The 25,767-nt window shown below is 44.1% G+C and overlaps 1 protein-coding gene across 12 annotated transcripts in view; it reads right to left on the bottom strand.

The window, feature by feature from the left end:
• The window catches only part of AP3B1 (adaptor related protein complex 3 subunit beta 1), a 580,418-nt gene that overhangs the window by 163,032 nt on the left and 391,619 nt on the right, over positions 1 to 25,767 (bottom strand). For 9 of the 12 annotated variants that reach the window (XM_065550060.1, XM_005288300.4, XM_065550061.1 and 6 more), the window contains one exon: positions 23,784 to 23,966. The exons of the other annotated variants lie outside the window; for them this stretch is intronic. In XM_065550060.1, coding sequence (XP_065406132.1) covers positions 23,784 to 23,966 — 183 coding nt within the window. The remainder of the gene's footprint in view (positions 1 to 23,783; positions 23,967 to 25,767) is intronic. 12 annotated transcript variants of the gene reach the window in all.

Below are 25,767 nucleotides of genomic sequence, written 5' to 3'. Positions count from 1 at the left end.
TACTTTGTGCCCATGTGTTTGTGCATTTTCCCCATAAATAAATTTAACCTGAAGTTTGGATGGCTTGTTTTGTTGGTTTCCAAGACAATTAATGTTTGCTCGCACCCAAATCACAGGTTATCTCCTTGACTAAAATAGGAAAGGACTGTTTTATAAAATTAATTATTTTTTCCTATTTAGAAACATGTTTTCCCCACAGCAAACAATTCAGACAAGGCAGAATGTGATTCTTGGTACATTTATTTGGATATTATTTCTTACTTTGGGTAATTCATGGGAAAATTTACCACATAGGTATGAAAAGTAATCCAGGGTGAAATTTAATTCATCGTCTAGATTTTGTTTGGTGAAGGAACCTTTGGACTTCAAATCTTATGGATGTTTTTGGGGTAGAAACATTGGCTTATCTAGGTCCAGAAAAGCCTTGTCCGTTTGTAAGAACACTCCCTATCCCATATGATCAAGTTGGTATCCATCAGTCCTACGATTTAAAACCAACCTGAGGAAGTCCAAGATACATTTCAGCTCTTGAATTTTTAAAGAGCTGTAAAAGTTTATGCAGCTTACTCCAATATTTAAAGACTACAGAAGGCTTCAAATGGAAGTATTCCAAAAGTGTCCTTTATACTGTATTGGGTGAACTTTCATAAGCCCCCTTTTCACCATTCTGTATACACATTTCTAGTAGATTATTCTTCTCCCCCAGTGCCAGCAGTTATGGATTATTGTTGCAGTAGTTGGCTGTGCTGAAAGAGAGTACTTTGTTAAAGGGTTGTGTGCAGGATGTCAGTTAAAAAGGGGTGATAAACACTTAGGAGGGAAGAAATAAGGCTTGATGTATGGAAGTTGTGGAAAATGGTAAGACATGCATGTGGGTTGAAGGTATGCACTGCTAAGTGGCTTAGTTTTTCATTTTCTCACTTCTGGGGGTTTGCATCAGGTGTGTTGCTGATATAGCAACCACTTCACAATGAATTTTTTTCCTGTATTAATTTCCTAGGGTTTTTTAATGCTTATTTTGGAGTTGGGGCTAGTAAGGGTGAGGCAGAAGCCCAGCTGCACATGAACCTTCTCTACTGTAGGATGAAATCAGTTCAGAAGGTTTATATGCACTACCTACCCAATCAGTCAGGTTTGTGCACGCCCGTCCCCTAATCACTCAGGTTTGTATAAACAGCACAAACTTTGAATTGTAATATGAAAAGCTAAAAGTGATCATAAATCCAAAATTTAACACACAAAACTAGGGGAAAAAACAGGAGAAAACAAAAACAAAAAACTGTGGCACCAGCTCTATTAAGGATGAATCTCTACCAAATTTTTTCTATGCAGTTGTTGTAGCCTTGTGGGTCCCAGGATATTAGAGAGATATTAGAGGTGGGTGAGGTAGTATCTTTTACTGGACCAACATCTGTTGCTGAGAGAGAGAAGCTTTCATACACAGAGCTCTTCTTCAGGTCTGGGAAAGGTACTCACAGCTAAATACAAAGTAGAACAGATTGTTTAATGTAAGTAGTTAACACGCATTGTAAGAAACCATTCAAGGTGAAGTGGTCTGTTAACACTTTAAAAAGAACAGGAGTACTTGTGACACCTTAGATACTAACAAATTTATTTGAGCATAAGCTTTCCTGGGCTACAGCCCACTTCATCGGATGCATAGAATGGAACATATAGTAAGGAGATATATATACATACAGAGAACATGAAAAGGTGGGAGTTCCCCTACCAACTCTAAGAGGCTAATTAATTAAGATGAGCTATTGTCAGCAGGAGAAAAAAAAAACGTTTGTAGTGATAATCAAGACAGTTTGACAAGGTGTGATGGAGCCATTACACACATTCAATCTATTTCCCCATGTTAAGTATCCTCACACCTTCTTTTCAAACTGTCTTAAATGGGCTATCTTGATGGGCCACAAGTACTCCTGCTCTTTTTGCGGATACAGACCATCAGGGCTGCGAATCTGAAACCTGTTAACACCTTGGCAGCCATAGGACAAAAAGGGAAGGGGTTAATGGGTTCAGGGTGTCACTAAGCTTCTGACTGCCAGATGTTAGCACTTGACAATGGGATAGATCATTTGATAATTGCCCTGTTCATTCCCTCCGAAGCATCTGGAATTGGCCATGGTCAGAAGAAGGAATACTGGGCTAGATGGACCATTAATCCAACCCAATATGGCCATTCTTGTGTACAGATTGTTGTAATTAACCATAAATCCAGTGTTTTTATTAAGACGTGATTTTTAGTGTCTAGCAAACTTATGAATTTAAGCTCCCAGGCTCGTCTTTTGAAGATGATGTGCACGTTTCCTTTGAGGATGAGGACAGAGGTCAGATATGGAATGATCTTTTTGTGAAACATGTTCATCCACAGGTGATATGGTGTTTTTGTCTTGTATCATTTTTCTGTGAGAGTTCATTCAAGGGCATAGTGATTGTCTTTTTTTACTGGGACAGTTAGTGCACTGGATGAGGTACACCACATGCTGTGATAGGCATGCATAAATAAGACCCATGAATCCAGACCCTGCCATAACAACATATACAAAACCTGCAGACAACTCCACTGCTACAATAATCCATACCCCTCACAACAAACATTTGAAAATCCATGGGTCCTACACAGGCCTTGGCTACACTCGGGACTTCCCAGCGCTGCCGCATTAGCGCTTTGAAGCGCGAGTGTAGTCACACCGCCAGCGCTGCGAGAGCTCTGAGTACACTGGCGCTTTAGAGCGCTGTACTCGCTGCGCTCGGGGGCGGGGGATGTTTTCACACCCCTGAGCGCAAGTTGCAGCGCTGTACAGCGCCAGTGTAGCCAAGACCACAGTGTAGATATAGCCAGAGTCCTTTTTCCAGATCTGAAGAAGAGCTTTATGTAGCTCAAAAGCTTGTCTCTTTCACAGTATTGTCCAACCCCAAATGTTTAAAAATCATGAGTCAAGCTCACCAAAAATCATGAGATTCTGTAACAATAATAGATTTGATGTTCTCTTTATTTGCTTTCTGTTCCTCTAGGGTGCACTGGGGGTCAGGTTTTGAAGCTTTCTCCACAGCCACAAGGGCTAGAAAAGAACGGTTACTTACCTTCTGTAACTGTTGTTCTTCGAGATGTGTTGTTCACGTCCATTACACATTAGGTGTACGCGCGCCGCGTGCACGGACGTCGGAAACTTTTTCCCTTTGCGGCTCCCGTCGGGCCGGCAGGGCCCCCTCCTTCCCGCCAGAGCGGCACCCCGCTCCAGGGTATATATATCCCTGCCAACCCGACCCCTCCGGTTCCTTCTTGCCGGAGACTCCGACAGAGGGGAAGGAGGGTGGGAACTGTAATGGACGTGAACAACATCTCGAAGAACAACAGTTACAGAAGGTAAGTAACCGTTCTTTCTTCTTCGAGTGATTGTTCACGTCCATTACACATTAGGTGATTCCCAAGCTTACCATTGGAGGTGGGTAGGAGTCAAGGTACAACTGACTGTAGCACAGCCCGACCGACCATTGCGTCCTCTCTGGTCTGATGATGGATCGCGTAGTGGGCTGTGAACGTATGTATGGACGACCAGGTGGCTGCCTGCAGATCTCCTGGATAGGAACCTGCGCCAAGAAGGCCGTAGAGGACGCTTGGGCTCTAGTCGAGTGGGCCCGGATCTCCGGGGCCGGAACATTGGCGAGCTCATAACAGGTGCGTATACAATGCACAATCCATGCCGACAAGCGCTGTGTCGAGATAGGCAAGCCTTTCATACGTTCCGCAATCGCAACGAACAGCTGGGGTGTTCTGCGGAACGATCTGGTCCGTTCCAGGTAAAATGCCAACGCCCTTCGGACATCCAGGGCATGTAGGCTGCGTTGGTGAGGGTCCGTATGGGGTTTAGGAAAAAACACCGGTAGGCAAATGTCCTGCCCCATGTGGAACTGTGATACCACCTTTGGAAGGAATTTGGGGTGCGGCCTCAGTTGCACCTTATCTTTATGGAACACTGTATAGGGTGATTCCGAAGAGAGGGCCCTCAATTCCGATACCCTTCTGGCCGACGTGATGGCCACGAGAAACGCCACCTTCCACGAGAGGTGCGTGAGGGAGCAAGTGGCTAGGGGCTCAAAGGGAGGACTCATGAGTCTTGATAGGACTAGGTTCAGACTCCACGCCGGGACAGGCGGGCGCGAGTAGGGGAACACCCTTTCCAGCCCCTTGAGGAATCGGGCCACTGTGGGGTTGGAGAACACTGACACTCCCAACTCTCCCGGATGGAAAGCCGAAATAGCGGCTAAGTGAACTCTAATTGAGGAGGGCGCAAGCCCTTGATTCTTGAGGTGCAGTAGGTAGTCCAAGATAGACGGAACTGAGGCTTGAAAAGGCTGTATGCGTTGAGGCTCACACCAGTGGGAGAACCTTTTCCATTTTGCCAGGTAGGTCGCTCTTGTAGAGGGCTTCCTACTATTAAGGAGGATTTGCTGAACTTGGTGAGAGCACCTGTGTTCTGCATCATTCAGCCAGAGAGATACCATGCCGTGAGATGTAGCGAAGGCAGGTTCGCGTGGAGTAGGCGACCTTCGTCTTGCGTGACTAGGTCGCGATGGAGGGGGAGGGTGATCGGATCAGCTATGGACAGTTCCAGCAGGGACGTGAACCAATGCTGGCATGGCCAGGCCGGGGCGATGAGTATGATCGTCGCCCTGTCCCTGCGGGTCTTGAGGAGAACCTTGTGTATGAGTGGGAACGGAGGGAAGGCGTATCTCAGGCTCCCTCCCCATGGGATCATGAAGGCATCTGCTAATGATCCTCGGCTGAGGTTCTGGAACGAGCAGAACTGAGGGCATTGGCTGTTGTCCCTGGTGGCGAATAGATCCACCCGGGGAAAGCCCCACCTTCGGAAGATCGAATGCAGAACGTCTCGCTTCAACGTCCATTCGTGCATTCGGTAGGAGCGGCTGAGGCGGTCCGCTAAGCCGTTTTGAATTCCCGGAAGATACGTCGCGATGAGGTGTATCGCATGGGCTATACAGAAGTTCCATAATTGGAGTGCTTCGTGACAGAGGGGAGAAGACCGGGACCCGCCCTGCTTGTTTATATAGAACATGGCGGTAGTGTTGTCCGTCAGGACTGCCACACTGTGACCCTTTATGGTGGCGCGGAAGCTCTGACAGGCGAGGCGAACCGCTCTTAGCTCCTTCAGATTGATGTGAAGCAGCTTGTCCTCTCTGGACCACAACCCTTGGGTCCGCAGTTCCCCCAGGTGCGCCCCCCAGCCCAGGTCCGATGCATCTGTTACCAACGTCAGAGTGGGCTGTGGGGCAGCGAAGGGGATCCCTTCGCATACCTGTTGGCGATCGAGCCACCAGCGTAGCGAGCTGAGCACCTGGTTTGGGATCGTGACTACTTGATCCAATGGGTCTCTGTTGGGGCGATCCGTGTGGGCGAACCACAACTGTAAAGGTCGGAGCCTCAGGCGGGCATGTTTGACCACGTGTGTGCAAGCTGCCATATGTCCCAGAAGCTGCATGCAACACCTTGCCGTTGTCGTGGGGAACTTTTGGACCGAGCTTACGGCTCTGTGAATAGACATGAACCGTGCCTCTGGTAGGCTCGCTTGCGCGGTTACCGAGTCCAGGGTTGCACCTATAAAGTCCAGCCTCTGTGTGGGGACTAACGTGGACTTGGGCACATTGACCCGGAGGCCGAGCTTGTCGAACATCTGCAAGGCCAGCTTCACGTGAGATTGGACCTCGGCCTCCGACCTGCCCGCGAGTAGCCAATCGTCCAGGTACGGGAACACACGCATCCTTCTCTTTCGAACGAAGGCTGCCACCACGGACATGCATTTCGTGAACACTCGTGGTGCTGACGCCAGGCCGAAGGGCAGGACCGTAAATTGGAAGTGGCGCTGGTCGACCATGAAGCGCAGGAATCGCCTGTGGGCTGGCTTGATAGCAATGTGAAAATAGGCATCTTTCATATCGAGGGCAGCATACCAATCCCCCGGATCCAGGGATGGGATAATAGTTCCCAGGGAGACTATACGGAAGCGAGCTTTGATCAGAAACTTGTTTAGCTCGCGCAGGTCCAAAATAGGATGGAGTAGATCAGGATCAGGAAGTATCTGGAGTAGAATCCTTTTCCCCTCAGGTCTGTTGGGACCTCTTCTACTGCTCCAGCAGCGAGAAGGGTCTGAACCTCCTGCGTGAGAAGTTGCTCGTGAGAAGGGTCCCTGAAGAGGGACGGGGAAGGGGGATGGCAGGGAGGGGGCGAGGAAAACTGGAGGGTATAGCCCGCCTTCACTGTGCGCAGGACCCATCGGTCCGATGTTATGCGCGACCATGCCCGGTAGAAATGGGACAGGCGGTCTTTGAAAAACAGAGGAGGATCCGGTATGTTTTTTGGATATGGTACGCTGTCCTCGGGCGTAGCTTCAAAAGCCTGGTTTATTCCCTGGCTGTGGCTTGCCCTGGCCGTGACTCTGGCCCTGGTTAGGCGTATTGTTACGTCTCCGCCTGTTATCCCTGCCTCGACGGCGGTACGGCTCGTGTCGGGGGCGAGGGTGGTATTGCCTTTGCGGTGGCTGGGGTTTAAAGGGCTTACGCTGCGTTACCGGAGTGTGCATACCCAACGACTTAAGGGTCGCTCGTGAGTCCTTAAGGCTATGTAGCCTGGCGTCCGTCTGGTCGGAAAACAAGCCCGAACCTTCAAACGGGAGGTCTTGCAGCGTGGTCTGTACCTCTGGCGGGAGACCTGAAGCCTGCAACCACGCCGAACACCTCATCACGACTCCCGACGCAATTGTTCTAGCCGCCGCGTCGGCTGAGTCTAGTGCGGCCTGCAATGAGGTCTTAGCCACTGCCATTCCCTCATCCACCAGGGCCGTGAACTCCTGATGCACGTCAGGTGGGAGGGAGGCCTTAAACTTGGCAACTGATGCCTACGAGTTAAAATTGTGCCTGTTTAGAATCGCCTGCTGATTGGCGATCCTCAGTTGAAGGCCCCCAGATGAATAGACTTTTCTCCCGAATAAGTCCAATCTCTTAGCTTCCTTGCCTTTGGGGGCAGGAGCTTGCTGGCCATGCCGCTCTTTTTCATTGACCGCCGAGACCACCAGCGAACAGGGGGACGGGTGAAGAAAGAGGAAGTCAAACCCTCTAGATGGGGCGAAGTATTTCCTCTCTACGCCTTTTGCAGTTGGCACACTAGAGGCCGGTGTTTGCCACACCATCTTATAGTTGGACTGTACTGTCTGTATAATCGGGAGAGCGACTCTGGAGGGGCCCTCTGGGCTCAGGATATAGACCATGGGGTCGTCCTGCTCTACAGTCTCCTCCGCTTGCAAGCCCAGATTGAGGGCTACCCGGCGAAGCAGGTCTTGGTGTGCCCGATGGTCGATCGGGGGAGGGGCGGACACCAATGTGCCCGCTACCGCCTCATCTGGTGAGGAGGAAGAGGTCGGGGCCTTCTGCCCATCCTCATTGTCCAGCAACCCGGCATCAGCCAGTTGTTCCTCTGCGGCCTGACCCACAGCGTGGGATTGGGACGGCACCGTACTTGGTGCCGAGTCCACTCCTTCCCGCTCCGGTGGTCTAGAGACCGTTGCCTCCCTATACGATGGCGGGCGGTGCCGCGGGGAGCGGGATCGGTACCGGGATGGCCCGGATCTCGAGGCCCTTGATGGGGGTCCTTGCTGGTGGTAGGCCCAGGGTGTCCAGAATGGCCATTGGCTCGGTTGGCCCCATTGGGACTGACCGTAGTCTCTGCTGGCCCGTGACCTATGGGCATACCCGCCGTACTGGTCTGAGTCAGCCCCGAGACCACGGACGGCGACCTGGAAGGCCACGGTGGAGCCGTAGGATGGTGCCGGTCCGGTTCTGGGGAGTAGCGCCTCCGCGACCAGGACCTGGAATAGCGCCTCGCCGACCTGGACCTGGAACGGTACCGGTGATCGCGGGACCGGGAACGGCTACGACTGGTCAGCCTTGGGCAACGAACCGCCGACGCTTCGTGGTGCCGACTCGTGCTCGGTTGCTGAGTCGGTGCCGACCGCTTGTTGAAGCCCGACTGCTGCGGTGCTTCCTGCGCCGAAGGCAACCGGGAGTCCACCGAGGCGGAGCTCGACCGGGACCGGTTCCTGGAGCGGTGCCGAGACGGCGACCGTGATGGGCGCAACATCGCCGGCTTGCCTTTACGCGGCAGCATCGGCGGAGCGCCCTCAGCGCGTGCCGGGGCCTCGACGGACAAAGCGATGAGGTCCTTAGCTGCCTCAAACGTGTCCGGAGAGGAGGGCTGTTCCACGAGCTCCTCCAGCCCTTCATCCTCACTCGACGCGCCCATCCCGGGGCTCGACAGGCCTTTCGGCGCCGGAGCCACTACCGGGGTCCGTGTTGGGGCCGTATCGGCCTTAGGGGCACTCGAGGTCTTTACCGGTGCCGGCCTCTTGTGCGGGGAGCGTCCTCGGGCCTTAGACTGGCCCTTCGCTTTCGCCGGCGAAGATGATCGGCGTCGTGCATTTCCCCGTTGGGTCGGTGCCGCGGGCTTCGGGTGACCCGCCGGTGCCGGTTCCCGCACCGATGCCGGGGCGCTCCGCATGGAGGCAGACGGTGCCGTCGAAGTGGAGGGCTGTAACGCCGTCTCCATGAGCAGCTGCTTAAGGCGAAAGTCCCTCTCCTTTTTAGTTCTGGGCTTAAAGGCCTTGCAGATCTTGCAGCGCTCTTTCTGGTGAGCTTCCCCCAGGCAACGGAGACACGAGGCGTGGGGGGTCGCTCAATGGCATAGGCCTGCGGCACGTGGCACAAGCCTTGAAGCCTTGGGCGTGTGGCATACCCCGCCGCCCATGGCCGGTGCCGGGGTTGAACAAACAACCACGGCAGGAACTTTAAGTACCCTAATGAGCTGTTAACTACTGGCTCAACACTACTATAAACTAACTGATAACTGCTAGATAACACTAATGACTATTGCTAAGGGACACTCTCAGACGAGAGACAGAGTTGTTCCAACGCCGCCACGGACGGTAAGAAGGAACTGGAGGGGTCGGGTCGGCAGGGATATATATACCCTGGAGCGGGGCGCCGCTCTGGCGGGAAGGAGGGGGCCCTGCCGGCCCGACGGGAGCCGCTAAGGGAAAAAGTTTCCGACGTCCGTGCACGCGGCGCGCGTACACCTAATGTGTAATGGACGTGAACAATCACTCGAAGAAGAACTTACTTTTTCTTTAAGAATGAAGGCTGAAATCATCACATATCCACTTGACTCAATAATTATCGTGAGACTCATGAAAAGATCATGAGAGTTGGCGACATTTATTGGACCAACGTCTGTTGGTTAAAGCAAAGATATTACCTTACTCACCTTGTCTAAGATTTTTTGTAGATAGTGTTTAAGAGATAATGGTCAGTCATGAAAAGTAGAAATGCTAAGGAAAAGTTTCAGCCAGACCCCAAATTCAAAGACTTTCTATTAAAAATTTATGAAGAGAAACCAAACAAAAGCTACGTAGAAAATTCAAAGGGCATAAAAATGTAGCCTTGTATGAAGTTTCACACCCATGGGACACATACTTTTAGAGGGGGAGGGGATCCAGAAAAGTATGTCCATTTTAGGCCCATTTTAGAAAATAACCTTAACTACTAAGATAATATCAAGTATCCCTATAATTCTACTGTGTCCTCAAATATGAGTAAAATTTGCTATGTATTCTTCAGAGAAAAAAATAAAAATTGCCGTTTATGTATGTATATTACTAAATTTTACAAAGTGTGCAGTGAGGAGCATCCACATGTCAAAGAGCATAATTAGCACTTTACATAAAACAAAAATCTTGGATTTTATTTTTAAAACGTCACAGCAAATAAAGATTTGATCCTCTGGGGTGATTACTGAATATTGTTTAAACTGTTACACTTAGATACTGAAAACTGAAGTTTCATCCAAGACTGATAAAGAACGCATATTTTCCAACACAGTGCTAATCAACACAATTACTGATCCTACACTGTCACAAAAGTTAAATACATGGCATTAAAACAAAATTTTGTACGAACTGATTTTTATATTAGACCTGCATCATAATTAAAAGCAACCTTGTTCTAAAAAAGGAAGTTTTTCCTCACAATTAGAAATTAAAAAAGAAAAAACTTAACTACGAAGATGTTTAAGAATGCAAGAAAAAATTAATTCAAAACGTTAAAGCATTAGTCTTTGAGGATTAGTGGATCCAGCTTGAACAAGGGAAAACCATATTACTCTGAGAGCAAGGTAAATTTAAGAAAACAAAAATGCAAATATGCATTTTAGCAATCTTGAATTTATTAATCTAAAAGGTTTAATTTCCATTTTCCTGCATCAGCTTTATTTGTAAAATGTCGTGCCCTATAAATATGCTGTTATTTTCTATAGTCAAGCACCCTCTTAACAAATCTTCTCATTAATATGTAAATTTAAAGTCAATCGGTCTTCTCCCTGACAGCACCATGAATTCCTAGTGCACTGTATAATCGGCTTTGACTTGGCATCCACTATTTATCATCAAAGATGTCAGTTAGAAAAATTATGGAAAATGCACTGCAATTGATATGACTGCAATCTACTTTGTCAACACTTAATTGTTCCTCAAATCATACATTTACATATAAACAACTTAAATACTGATCTATAATGAGGCAAATAAACTAAATTAAAAATCTCTTCCACTACACAAGATGCCTTGTATAATGTGTTCATTTGAGAACTTATTGACAAAAGGTACGCATATCAACTAATTTTTAAAAGGTATTTCTACTAAATTTAATTGCTGAATAGCCAGAAAGACCAATTTTCCATTCAAGCACATGCCAATGTAAACAAACATTATCTAACCTGTACCATCATGAAGCATTTTGGGGTTGGCACAGGCAGAAGCCTGACAATTAGTTTATATTCTTGCCTTGACATTATAACTTATTGCGGCATACAAGTAATCCAATAAACTGTTGTAGTTATCCATCCAGTTTAAAAACTATGTTAAAAAGTCTCAATCACAGACACCATAAATTGCTGCTTATAATTTTTGTGTGTTTTAATATAAACACATTGGGTATGTCTACACTACAAATCTAAATCAACCTATATTAGATCGACTTAAAACCACAACAGTAATTACTGTGGTGCTGCATGTCCACACTACCATCCTTGGATCAGTGATGAGTGGCCTCTCCAGGAGCACTTCCACTGACCGAAGAAGGGCAGTGTGGGGAACTGAAATTCTGATCTGGCAGCTCCCTACCAGGAGCCTGGCTGCCCCACAGGCTCCCGGGCTCCTGGAGGGCTGCTCCCCCTCCTCATTCCACATTCGCCACCAGGAACAAGGGGAAGCCGCCTGGGGCTTCTCGACCCTGGGGAGTGGGGTCCAGCAGCCCTGGCTTCTCCTGCCTCCCTCCTGCCCCCCATGGTGAGCTGGGCAGCCTTGTCAATTTCACAGCTCACCAAACCATGAAATTGACAAGACTGCCTGCTCAGGCTTCTCACCCAGCTAGCTCCCACTTCGGGAGGCTTCGGCTCCCAGCTGGGAGCAGGGGAAGCTCCTCAGGCTTCTCACCCCGGCTCCCAACTGACAGCAGGGTCCAGCTGCCCTGCTCTCCAAGGGAACAGCTTTTTTGTCAATTTCACTGCTCCTGCTGTGAAATTGACAAGACAGCCGATGTAAGGGAGACAGTGTCTACAGAGACACTGGGTCGCCCTAACTACAAAGACATAAACCTTATGTCTCTCGTGAAGGTGAAGTTATTATGTTGGTGTAGTAGAGCACTTATATCAGTGGCAGGAAGGCTGTAGTGGAGACACAAGCTGCCTTATGTTGACCTAACTGTGTAGTGTAGACCAGCCCATAGGATAATGCAAACTGCTTACCTTCTATACACACACCTGTAATAAGCAGACTTGGGTGCCTTAGGACAGTATTTTACCTGAACATCTCATTATCTAGCATTTTGCTTATTTTAAGCAATTTTCAGACAAGCTGCTTTATTGCAAAACAATTTTATTTCAATCTAAAATGAAAAATGGGAACTCCAGACAATCCACTTAAATTATTTTTTAAATCAAATGACTGTACTTGACATACAAGGCTTTTCCTCTATATTGTTTTTATTTTTCTAATCTTAAAATAAGAGGTACAGAGCTTAATAAGTTAAGTAGTAGTAAACCTAGAGCCACAAATCAAATTTCACTGAATTAAGCAGTTTGTCAAAATATATTTATTATGGTTGGCATGTAACAGATTATAGACTACATGAAAATGTGAAATAAAATTTTCAAAACAATAGCAACTATATCTTTGTATCAATCAGGCACAACTTTTCACTAAGCATAAATGAACCATCAGAGCCTAACATGCTGAGAGCTCCAAAGAGATGTCACTCGTACATACACTCTCACAGCACTTAGGCATTATCAACTGGGCTTTGGGTGCATGTATTGATCTATTATATAGCCTTGTTCAAACTACACAAGTTACCCCTTTGCTAGACATGAAACAGAGATTAACCACATATATAACCAAGAACGTAAAAATTTTAATCAATATTCCCCTTCTGCAAGAAGCGCCTCCCACAATTCTGAATGTCTAGGCTGCATCTCTGCAGCTTCCTGGAGGCAGATCAGCATTTCTTTGCCTTATGCTCTCATGACGCCCCCTCCGCTCCCACCTGCCGCCAGATGAGTTTTTCCTAAGCTATAAAACCTGTATAAATTGTTTATAACATATTCCAGAGATCAAATAAATATGTACATTAGACCAAGAAAGACAGTCCGATGGCAACAATTCCACTTGATATCTGACCAGAGGCTCATGAGCCATCTCGGGCGGGTAGAAATGAAAGGAAATTAGCTATATGAAGTTTTCCATTCTGCAGCCCAGCATCTCCCACAATTCTGGACATCTGGGAAGTAGCGAATAGTGATCAGATGTAGGAAGAGTTAGGGAACAAGAGCTCAGTAGAAAAGAAGTACTCCACCCGTTTTACATCTGTATTTTTATTGTTCACCTCCTGCAGCACCTTCCTGCCAAAGACAGCCTCCAAAGAAAGTAAAAAGTCCACCTTGTAGTGCTTAATGCCAGGGTTAGCTCTAGACCAAGTGGCCACTTTGTAAATTTCCGAGGTGAAAACACTTGCTCATTCCACCCATTAGGTTGCTAAAGATCTGGTGGAGTGAACTTTGATCCCTGCTGGGATAGGAACCTCTGATGATTTGTAGGCTTCCACAATACATAGTCTAATCCACCTAGTGATAGAGGACTTGGAAACTCTAAATCCCTAGCATTTTTCACGGAAAGACATACAGTAGAACTGCAGAGTTACGAACATCTCGGGAATGGAGGTTGTTCGTAACTTTGAAATGTTCGTAACTCTGAACAAAACGTTGTTATTCTTTCAAAAGTTTACAACTGAACATTGACTTAATACAGCTTTGAAACTTTACTATGCAGAAGAAAAATGCTGCTTTCCCCTTTTTTTTTTTTTTTTTTTTAAGTAATTTACATTCACCGCAGTATTGAACTGTATTTACTTTTTTTTTTTTTTTTTTTGGTCTCTGCTGCTGCCTGATTCCCTATTTCCAGTTCCAAATGAGGTGTGTGAGTGACCGATCAGTTCGTAACTCTGGCGTTTGTATCTGAGGTTCTCCTGTAAATGAAGAGCCTAATCTTCTCATGGACTCTGTATGCTTGAGATAGATTTTTAAGGCTCTTCTGACATTCAAGGAGTTGTAACATTCCAGGGTACAATCCAAACCTGTGAAGGCTGTGTCACTTCTGCCCTGCAAATTTGGGTGCCTCGCAATGCTTTGCTGCCGTAGCTCCCAACTTGGGCCACTCACAAACAGCCTTCCAGCAATCAGATAAAACTCCGTGTGTCTGCGTATAACTGTAGCCTGCCAATCACACATCAGTCATACTCTGGCTTCCACCAGCCTTGGTTACCAGTTGCAGGGAGACCCCCCCAACCCACTCAGTTTCAGATTTTTCCCCAAAATGTGTGTTCTGCACTGTCCAGCCCTCTGAACAGTCCAGATATTAGGTCTGTTGCCCCTGTAAAGGGATCCATATACAACAGTTTTCTACCCTAAATGGAGTTACCCACACCGTTCACAATACTGGATTAGTTTTGATTAAAGAATAAAATGAGTTTATTTAACTACAAAGAGATTTTAAGTGAGTACAAGTATAAGGCATTGAAGTCAGAAATAGTCACAAGAGAAAAAGATAAAACACTTCCTAGTACTAAAATTTAACAAACTAGACTTCGTTCCAAGTGAAAGACCCTAACCACATGCTCCCGGTAACATTGCTGATCATATTCTCAGCCCCATATCTGCTTCCAAAGTCCAAAGGCTGTACCTTTTGTCTTCTTTGGTAAAAGAAATGAAGATGAATAGGGACAGATAACTTGGGGTGTTTTTGCCCCTCACTTTTATAGTTCAGTCACCCTTTGAAAAGCATTTTCCTGAGGATTATCCCTAGATAAAATGTGTTCCTGCTGTGAGGATGGAGAGAAGGAGTCAGGTGGTGAAAGGGGTTCTGTGCTGTTTGCTAAAATGCAGCTCAATCTGTTCCTGTCCTTCTTCCTTGCCAAAGAATGGCCACTTGACAGGTTATTGCCCGCTAGTTTTGCTGACATTTGGCTAGAGGCATCAGTTTGTCCTTTGTCTCTGAGAAACTGGTTTACCCAGACCCATCTGGTAACCACATTTCAGACAATTTCAGTTTATGTTCATAACTTTACATATAATGTTGTTACATGCATTTCACAATGATATTATTGACCATCAAGTTATTAATTTTCAAATGATACCTCAATAAGGCATATTTTGTACAAAGATCATTACAATGGTGTGAATACAGGAGTGCATTCAGTCATGGGTGTCCCCACATCTTTTCCATTGGACGCTGTGGTTTTGGACAGAACAAAGGAAGCACAGCTTCTTGGAAAGTGTGGAAGGAGGAATTTACCTTAGGAAGAAAGAATTCAGGTATCCTGAGCACCACTTTGTCCTCATGGAACACAGAGTCAATCTCCTATATAGATAAGGCTGCCAGCTCCAACACTTGACAGCCACTAAGAAACAAGACTTAATGGATACATAAAAAGCTGACACTGAAGTCAAAGGCTTGAAGGGATGGGTAGTCAGGACCCTCAAAACCAGCAGTAGGTCCCATTTTGGAAAGAGTACCCTGATCCTTGGTCTGGTCAGTTGGACAGCTTGAAAGACACTGGCTTGAAAGAACCCAAGGATCCTGTAAATAATATGCTACTAAGAGCAGACACCTGACATGCAACTATACTGGGCTGAAGACCTCCTCTGTCTATGCCTTCTTGGAGGAAATCCAGAATGGCTGGAATTCCAGGATTTGCGCTGGGTTCTTGGCACCAGTTGTAGAATCTGGACTAGACAGAGAAATATGCTTTTAGTGTTGAAATTCTCTTTGACAAAATTAATGTCTTAATAACTATGGAGGACAAACAGACCTTCTAGTGCTTCCTTCTAATAGTCAGGCTGTTAGACAAAGCTATTTGGGGTCCAAATGAAGAAGAGGACCATGCAAGAGGATGTCCTGTCTCCACGGAAGCTGGAGTGGGTAATTCCAGCTCTATTAGGTCTGAGAATCAAAGTCTCCTTGGCCAACAAGGAGTTCTAAGAATTACCATCACCTGTTCTGTTTTTATTTTCGGGACCACCTTTCCAAGTAGCAGGAAGGATGGAAACGCATGAAGTAGACCCTGCAGCCAACTGTGCAATAAGGCATCTTCTCCATGGCTCTGGGGTCTGCCTCCCTTGTGAAGTATTTTGGCCTCTTTGCATTCGTATGATTTATCAACAGGTCAATTGAAAGGAGGCTGAACATCCGAATGATGAGATCAAAAACTTCTTGGATTCAGGCACCACTCAGAGTTGTTGACTCTACATCTGCTAGCCAGTCTACCTTTTAGTTCCAATGCACTTTGATGTGGATCGCTACGAGGGAAAGGAGGAACTGTTCCACCCACCTCATTATTTCCATTGCTTCTGCGTATAGAGCTGTATCCCTTGTTCCCCCTTGGTTGTTTAGATATGCAACGACAGTCATATTGTCAGACTGAACCAGGATGTGGTTCCCCCTTAGGGTGATTTGGAGCCTTTGTGGAGCTAGTTCGACAACTCTCCGCTCTAGGAGGTTTATGCTGTGAGCCTTTTCCTCCTTGCTCCAAAAGCCCTGGGCTGTTTGGGTCTCCAAGGGAGCTCTCTAACCTGTCAAACTGGCATTGGTTGTGAACCTAAAGGATCTCGAAGACAAATGGGCATCCCTTTGCAGACATTATGGGCTGACCACCACAGAATGGAGTTAAACACCTGTGTTGGAACCCGTATTGAACTTTCAAACATTCTGAGAAGTGGTTCCACACTCTTACTATGAAGGCTTGAAGACATATGATGCATGATTGTACCAATGCAGTGATCCTTGTGCATGACACTAGCAGTCTGAATCAAAGAGCTATAGTAGGACACTTGCAGCTGGAGCAAGATAATCAATTCTTGTATTTTCTGAAACCTTTCTAATGATGGGTACATTTTTGCTACTGAGGTGTCTATGTCTGCTCCCAGGTGGGTTATTCTGGTGGATGGAACCAGGGAATTTTTCTTGCCATTGATGATGAAAAGGTGTGCCTGGAGGAGAGCCTGAGACATGGCCCTGCACACTGCTGACTGTGACAGAGCTCTTACCAGAATATAATGCAGAAAACTGTACAGGTGGGTTCCCTGCAACCTGAGTCTGGCTATTGTCACTACCAACATCTTTTTAAAAAACCCTGGGTGCCAATAACAGGCCAAACAGAAGTGTTTGGTACAATGTTTCTGGTCATACACAAACCTTGGAAGCCTGTGGTGGTACAGTCTGATGAGGATATGGAAATATCTTTCCACTAGATTTACTGAAGTCAAGGAATCCCTCCACAACAGCGAAGACACAATAGAAGCCAGGGTCTCCACCCAAAACTTTTTCTTCATTCCACTTGTTAAGCCTTTTGCGGTTGAGAATGGCTCGGATACCCCACCGCATTTCTGCGCAATGAAAAAGGTGAAATAGAACTCAGAAAACCCTTTCTTCCGAGGGAACACAATATCAACTCCCATATCCAGAAAATGAGATTTTATTCTGGATTAAGTTGTGTTTTATAGGGTTCTTGGAACTGGGTGATTGGATGAAGAATGGATGGGGTGGAGCCTGCAGCTTGAGGGAATAAACTCTGGCCCACTTGTCTGTGGTTTCTGAAAGCCATTCCCCTGGCAAAAGGGAAATTCTGCCTCCTAGCTTCAGTGCTGGGTGGAGGCCTATGCGATCTTTGTCATTAAGTGGATTGGTGTAGCAGGAGGAGGAGGAGGGCTGATCCCTCCAGTCTTTCCCTCTGAACCTCGACTTCACTGTTTTTCCTTGGAGAATCTGTTGTCCCTTCGCTGGCACCTCTGTAGAGGATTAGGAGTGCCTCTATCTGCAAGCCAGTCTATATTCTCTCCTGGTGGTACTTTGTCTTACCCTTCCTCACTGTTTGCATTTTGCCGCATTGTCAGCCACCACTTTCTTCAGCTTTCCCCAAAAAGGAAGGAGCCTGTGAGCTTGGCCAAGCATAGGAACTGCTGGGAGTGAATATCCACCTTCCAGGGTCAGAGCTGTACATGGTGCCTGGCTACTGATCTAGAAGCCATGGTTCGGGCTGAGAACCTCATTGCATACATTGTGGCATCAGCCACAAACGCTTTTGGCTAGGGCGAGTTTCTTTAAAGTGGAGCCAAAGTCAGGATGACCTCTGTCCTTAAGGGCTTTGAAATCTCCCATCCAGGACAAAGATGCTCTTGCAAAGCAGGCAGCTGCCAGGAATGCTTGGAAGTAGTGAAGGAGACTCCAAAGTCCTTTGTGAGAGTGGCCTCCATTTTTCTATCCAAGGGATCTTTTGGGTAGAAATCTTCTTTTGAGGGAATAACTATATACCTGGCAAGGGATGTTACAGCAACATCCACTGTCAAGATCTTAGTAATAGAGCTTTCGTTCTTCAAAGTCATAGAAGAAAAAAAAAACCCTTTGCTTTATCTTTGCCCCCATCCTGTTGGATTCAGAGCCAGACAGCTTGCCATCCTCTTTGGAGGAGGAAGAGGAGAAAGAAAACTCTTGTGTCCTGGATTTGGGACTTTTTCTTTACCTTTTTAGCCTTTTTGATTTTTTTTTTAACCTTTTTCAGCATGCTTTGGGAGTGTAGAAGCTCTGCTGCAGCTTTGGTGAGACCTCTCGTGGCTTGCCTTCTTTAGGGCCTGAAGTCATCTTGAGAGGTCTGACTCAGAATCCTCCCCTGTTGGGTCCCATTCCTTCTGGAGGAGGAGGGGAATCACATTGTCAGAGCCCTTCTAGTCAGCTTGGGAGGGAGCAAGGGAGTCTGATTAGAAGCTCTGCTTCTTTCCTCAGGATGCTCATGACCCACTTTAAGACTTACTGGTTGGGCGGGGAGGAACTGAGACCCCGCAAGCCTCCTCTCTTTGTTCTGCCTGGGACTTAACTCCTGAGTCAAGAAGTTAGGGTCCTCCTCACTTCTGGGGCCTCTTCCTGCTCTGCACACATCCAACTTTCCCCCTGTGGAGTTGCAACTGCCGTGGTGGGTAGAGGACCCCCACTTGCCTATCTGACTCATAGCCCCAGGACCAGCATTAGGATTAGTTGCCTGGGTAAAGACTGGGCATAATTGGTCACAAGCCAAGACTGGGAAGGCTTTCTCACAAATGGAGAGCAGCTTGGATTGTTAACCTAGTGCTTTCTCGGCTACCCTGCCTGTATAGGAGCAGAGGAGTTGGCAGGGAGATGCTGCAGCAGAGGCTGAGGTTGGGTTAAACCCCCAAAAGGTTAACCAATCCAGGAAGGAGGAAGAACACTGAAGAGGAAGGAACTACACTCCACTGCCCAAAATCTGGGCAGAAAAAGATAAAACAGAAAGAATAAGGGTGGGAGCAACAGAAACTGCCACCGTCTGCTGCCGCAGCAAGCAGGAGCACAGAGGGCATAGAAGGTGCCAAAATGCTGATTCATCTCCGTGAAGCTGCAGAGAGAGGAAAGCAGCCCTAGATGTCCAGAACTGTGGGAGACACTGGGCTGAAGAACAAAACGTTTTAACCAAAGTTTCTGAAGTGGTGCTAATCAGGACAGACAAGAGTAATTTTATCAAGTCTAGATACGTTACAAGCAGGTAGTGTTATTGAAGTGTTGTGTACCTGAAAAATATTGAAAGCTGAATTCCTGCACACTTCAATAACATGCCTCTTCAAAAGAAAATGGATTTACCTGCTCCTTCGAGTCAAGTGGAAACCCAGTTCTCTTGAACCCCAATATGGGAAACACACAGACTTAAATGTTATTTCTGGGGTTATTTTTCCTTTGTTTTTTCCTCCTTAGTTAACGCACGTTTATCTAAAACATTTGACACACATGCCATCTTTATTAAGGATTTAATATACCACCCCTTCTATAGTAGGATGAGAAATCTCACAATAGCTTTTGATACACCTAGCTAAGTCCATCAAGAAAATCTCCAATAAACAAAAAGAGTATAAAGTCTCAACTGCCCTCATACTTTGAAGGGTAAAAACTAGGGCATGCGAGTGGGTTTTTCCCCCCTTTTCAGATCACCTTTCAAAGATCAGAAGGATTAGGCAAGTTAAAAATGACAAACTATTTAATAAAAGCAATTTAATTGCTGCAGGCTGAGCCAAACTCACTCTAGCTAAAGAAGTTTTATTAAATTGCTTAAAAAAAAAATAAAGTGTGAGAATAGTTGAAACTCCATATAAACTAAAGAGCATCCTTTGTAAAAACTACTATAGTAAAACATGTTTTAGAAAATAAACAGCATAGTCAACTGAACATATAAAATTGCAATACAAAATATTTGTCATCAAGCAATGACATTTACATGAACAGGGAATTCCATGAGTATAGTATATTTAAATATTCAGAGCTACAGCTTTAGTAGATAGCAAAAGCTATGAAATAAGGTTATGTACAAACTTCCATTATAACATTTTGTTCATTTGTTCAAGAATTCTAGTTCTGAGATCAACCTTCCCATGCTGTGTTTATGTGATCCTCATTACCTACATGATGGGTTTGATCCTGCCCCCACTGAAATAAATGGCAAAACTCCCATGGACCTAAATGGGGCAAGATGAACCTCTGTCTGAATAACCCAGAAGTGAATACTTTTGCAAAGTTGGAGGAAAACCTCTTCAGTCATTTGAGTTATGGTAAAAGGAGAAGAGTTTAACTGAAAGATATAATTATTTTTGTTTTAAACTCACCAACATTGATTTTTTTTTAAATGGCCAAACAAAAAATTTAAGCCTTGAGAAGTGATAATTCCCCATGAGGAACAGTCTCTTAGCTAAGCTTGGAAGAAAATACTGAGTTTGAACTATGAAGCAAAAAAAAAAAAAAATTGTGTGCCCTATGTAGTGCATAAAAGACATTTTTTCGTTTCCTGATTCACTCTTCATTACACATAAACACTATGTTATTTATCAGTTAAGGCTGCTGCACACAACATATTTGACAAGACCTCAAAAGTAAAGGAATGAAAAGTTAAGCCATTTAACACTACATACCCTCTAGGGGTCTCGACAAAGCCTTATGACACTACAGTCTCAGAAGTTTTTAATGCATTCTACAACTCTTACTACGGTGATGATGGCTATAGTAATGCCCATAAATATGAATTCTGAGCTTTCACTTAAAATAGTTATATTGTCTTTTCTCCATTGTAAACATAAGAACAGATGGGCTGATGCCAAGTTAAGCCACCCTCTCCCACTACTCAAAAAAAGCCTCCAATACTCCATTACACAACGCAACTGTTTCCAGCCAAAAAGACAAAAGATGTCTACTCATTCTTGCTCACCCTATTCTTCTTAAGACATAAGTTTCTTAGCCTAGTCAGGACCATTTAAAATATATTAAGCATGGACCAATTCCCTTGCCTCCCTCCCCCCCCACACACACACCTATTATTTATTATTATTATAAGATGCATTATTTGTTTTGTTTAAAAGTTATGGCTCTTATGGTAACATTGAAATGTTGCTCTCACTCCTACCCAAGCTTTTCAATATTGAAAGCATGGAGAGAGTAAACACAATGTTATATTTTAGTAAATTTAAGGAAATGCTTTCATTTTAGACTTGAGTTTTTAAATGATTAGACTCTCATGGATAGAGGCAGCACACATCACAGCTGCACCAGAGAGAAACTATATTCCATGAGAAAAGGGCCCATCGTCTCATCTAAGAAGGCAACCTTACAGGATGATGGGAAAGGCAGAGAAACGCATCTCAAGTCTAACTGCTCTTGGGCGTGGGGCTCTGCAGGTGGCCATGAGGCAGAAGAAGAGTCAACTGTGGAATGCTGGCTTCCCTCAGGTATCTCCTAATCCTTACCTCTTCTCCCTACCAGCAAAGCAGGCGCTGTCAGACCTATCAGCCTGCTAAATATGGTTAAAAATTGCTTACCTAAAGATATTAGCTAAATAGTGCTGTTAGCAGTTCTACAGTGTATCAGAAGACTTCTTAATAATAGTTATTACATACCATAAGTTAAAAAAACCTAGGCAGTTGCAATAAACAACACAGTGAGGGATGAGCCTCAAGCTGTACTCTATGTTTTTGTATGTTTATTTCATATTCAAATCAATGTTATATTTTTCTATGCAATTCTATTCTTCTAAAGCTACTATGTGTGTTTAAACAATTAAAAGGGAAGTAAAACACACTAGGTACCATAAAACTCATATGCAGAAGAATTTTTATTATTATTTGTATTATCATAGCACCTAGAGCCCCAGGCACTGACCAGGACCCCTTGTGCATGGTGCTATACAAACACAGAACAAAAAGATAATCCCTGCTCCAAAGAGCTTATAATGTCTCTTTCTAGACCTTTTGTATGTGTCATATTCTGACTATACAAACACATAGCATGAAACATATCTGGGTTAGATGGAAAAGTGTGTTATATACAATAGCATTTTAGCTCCCAATACCTACAAAAGGATCAAATCCTAGCTATAAGTCACGTGTGAGAATCAGGTTGATGGTCTCATCTCTCTCGCTCTTTGTTCAAATCACAAAACCACAAGTTTAAAAGAATTGGCAGTCTAATAAATTAATATTTATGATTGAAATATCTAAGGGGCCTGCATGTGTATATTTAGGTGTATTAGCAGAACTCAGGTAGAAACATTTAGATCTAGACAAATACAATAGAAAATATAGCATAGGCAATATAAGTGGCAAGGTGGTCTATCTATATCGGGACACCTCTGTACAAACACTTGTATATCTCTTTATAAATCTGAGTTAATTTCATACTATTTTATAGCGCTGGGTTTGAGATACTTTTGTCAGGTACTTTCATCTTCTACTTTATCACTATGAAAATACATAATTTACTAAGCCCACTGGGTACTTTCACAGTGATAATGTAGAAGATTAAAGTAACTGACAAAAAGTACCTAACTGTACTCCGCCAATCTCAAAACCAACACTATAAATGAGTACGAAATTAACTCAAATTTATAAAGATGTATACAGTGAAATGTTATTTAAAAGTTCTGTAACTCAATGATTTCATACAATAAACTACTATAGTATTACTACTGCCGAACAGCTCTTATTTTAAAAAAATGTTTTCTGATGTTCTTTTCAAAAAGTACTTAATTTTATTTAAATTATTCTTCAGAAGTAAAGTCCAATTGAAATGGGTGTTATATGATCACTAATTGCTGGAACACGTTGCTTTTTTGTTTTTAAATACCAATGAAATATGGACACCCCCTTTTATTAACGCAAGGACAAAAGTAGACAGTTACCAGTATTACAGCAAGGAAAAAAAAATAGCATACTAATGGCACTCCAGGTTTACGTTTGCATAAAGAGCTTTAGATATCTAAAATTATTGTGCTTAACTAACACCTGTCTTATTTCAAAACATAGGTATGTAGATAACCCATCAGCATAGTATATACTGTGTCAAAATGTTGATATTGTTCACTGCACTGACATCTACACAAACACAGTTTGAAAAGGCTAAGACGACTCTCTGCACAAGATAAGGGAAGAACCCTTCAGCAATGAAGGCTATGACAGGCAATGAAAGCTAAACAACGAAGCTCCTAACATAGAAAACCAGTTTTTCAAAATCTAACTCTTAATATCAACATTTCCATAAAGCGTAGAGCGTGAAGCTTTTACAATCAGAGTTCCACAGCTGTCAGAAGAGTGCTAAGCTATTGGGAACACCCACCCACTCAGCAACACCCTGAGCACAGAAGGAAGGCACGTGGTTACACAGCTTGGAAGGAAGATTTCTTATGCTACCCCCAAAAAAAAAATTTTACTGAAGATTTAAAAAAAAAAAAAAAATTTTTTTAATTTATTATTAAAAGAAGTCAGTTCTACAACTACACCTCTACCTCGATACAACGCTGTCCTCGGGAGCCAAAAAAATCATACCGCGTTATAGGTGAAACCGCGTTATATCGAACTTGCTTTGATCCGCCGTAGTGCACAGCCCCCACCAGAGCACTGCTTTACCGCATTATATCAGAATTCGTGTTATATTGGGTCACGTTATATCAGGGTAGAGGTGTTAGTATCCACTTCATGAAGGTGAAACTATGCATTTTCATTAAGAGCAACACAATCTGAAGTATTTCTGTTATCAAGCTGTTGAGAACAAAAGAGACAAACGTACCTCCTTCCAAGGACTCACGAACTGTGTACGTGCATATCGAGTTAGCATGTGGATAATAACAACTTGCCCCCACTCCTCCACATCAACCAACAAATTACACAGCTTTCGATAGTTCTTGTGAATCAGATCTATTCTATCCGGGCACACTTCCTCAAATGCCATCACCACACTCCCAGCCACCAGCTAGAAAACAAAATTGTAAAAACAAGTCAGTGATTCTCTCTATAAATCCATACATGAGTACTTAGAACTAATATTGGCAATTCTCAGTACTTTAAAGCATGTCCATTATGCAAAAAGATAGTAGCCAGAAAAAGAGACTCCCCTCTACTCACAGAAGTTGAGTCTTATTTTTAAATGGATTCTGAATAATTGCATTAATCGGTTTATTTGGCAGAATATGTCCTTTTGTCAAACAAAACAGACAAACTTTCTATTACATATTTAATCTCAACCCTAGCACTGAAGATATAGTGCAAGCAAAACCAGTTGTTTGTTTTGAGGTTTTTTTAGGGGGTAGGGGTGGTAATTTATGGTTTCACAAAGAATTTATCAGATGCAAGACTTACTTCACATCTGCAAGGTAACGGTAAGTACAAGTGTTGTGCACTTATTAACATTCCATGATCAAATTGGAGGAGGAAGTAGGGTGATTTCTGACATAATGGAGCCAACCCCCTCTCTTGACCGCTAAACAATCACTGCCAGAATCCCTGGGGTTCATAAAATTACTTCTAAAGAGCAAACGTTAAGCCTTTTGAATGTGTTAGGTATTTTCCGCAATTTTCTCAGAGGATTTTCTCAGAATCCATCCAGACTCTTCTACAAGTTATTTGCCCCCCTCCCTCCAATTTCAAAGGTGCACAAGTTGAATGTTTATGCCACCAGCACAGTCAGTATATTTTTAGGAACATAGTATAAATATTTTCAGGATGTATACAATAAAAAATTTCCTTGCCATATGATTTTTCCTCCTTCCTTGGTTATGAAAGTAATTTTGCTTTCATGAAAAAAACTAAATGAACGGATTCTAGAGACCTATTATCTGCAAACACATGGTTCCTCCTGCGTGGGGTTTCTCAAGTGCTATGAAGAAAAACTTTTGTGGGGAATCCTTGAAATAATGGCAGCAAGTCACTTTATGAAAGACATCAAGCTTCAAAGACAACCAACATATGTATTCCATAACACAATTTTTGAAATTTTAAACAAAGGAATTCTAAGATCCTAATAAAATAAATTTGTAATAACTTTAGTTTGGGACTTTGGACTCCTCTACTTCTCTGCTACAGAAAGCTATTGGGATAATCACCTTCAATAATAAAAAACAGAACAACAAACACCCTACAGCATATACTTAAGTTGCCTCCAGGAAATCAGTTACACACAGCATAAGCACTTGTCAATGTGTCAAGAATTACTATTCTTCCTTTCCTAATTGTTTTAAGTAAGATTTGCTTTGTGTCAAGGAACATGTTAAGCAAAACATCTAACATGATAAAACTTCTATATGAAGTAACTGATATGTATGCAGTTAGCATGCCTGCAACCCAGCTTTCTGGCAGCAAAAAATGTCATTCTATCTGAGCACTGGGGATGTGCATTTCATCTTCTAAAATTTCCCCAATGACTTAAAGTAAGCAATTAAATAGAAATATAGTTTATTTAAATGGCACTTCTTAAGAAATATTAAATACAATGATATTCATATGCTACATTTTTTCCTCTACATTTGGGCTATTAGTATGCACCCAACACTACAACTGAAAGAAAACATCTCAGAATATAGTCTTGATATTATGCTAAACAAGTTTCAAGTCCAGTGGGAATTTTATGAATTACTAATAAGTCTAAACGTGAAGTTGCATTTATTGTCCCAAATCCTGCCCATGTGCTGGTACCTACTGGATACGCAATGCGTTCCAGAGAACAAAGAATTTATGATTTGTAAGAACTAAATAAAAATGCATTATACTTGCAACAA

The sequence above is a fragment of the Chrysemys picta genome, chromosome 6, assembly GCF_011386835.1.
Source record: "Chrysemys picta bellii isolate R12L10 chromosome 6, ASM1138683v2, whole genome shotgun sequence".
Taxonomy (NCBI): Eukaryota; Metazoa; Chordata; order Testudines; family Emydidae; genus Chrysemys; species Chrysemys picta.
The sequence above is the reverse complement of the archived record's forward strand: the minus strand, read 5'-3'. Positions and strand labels throughout refer to the sequence as shown.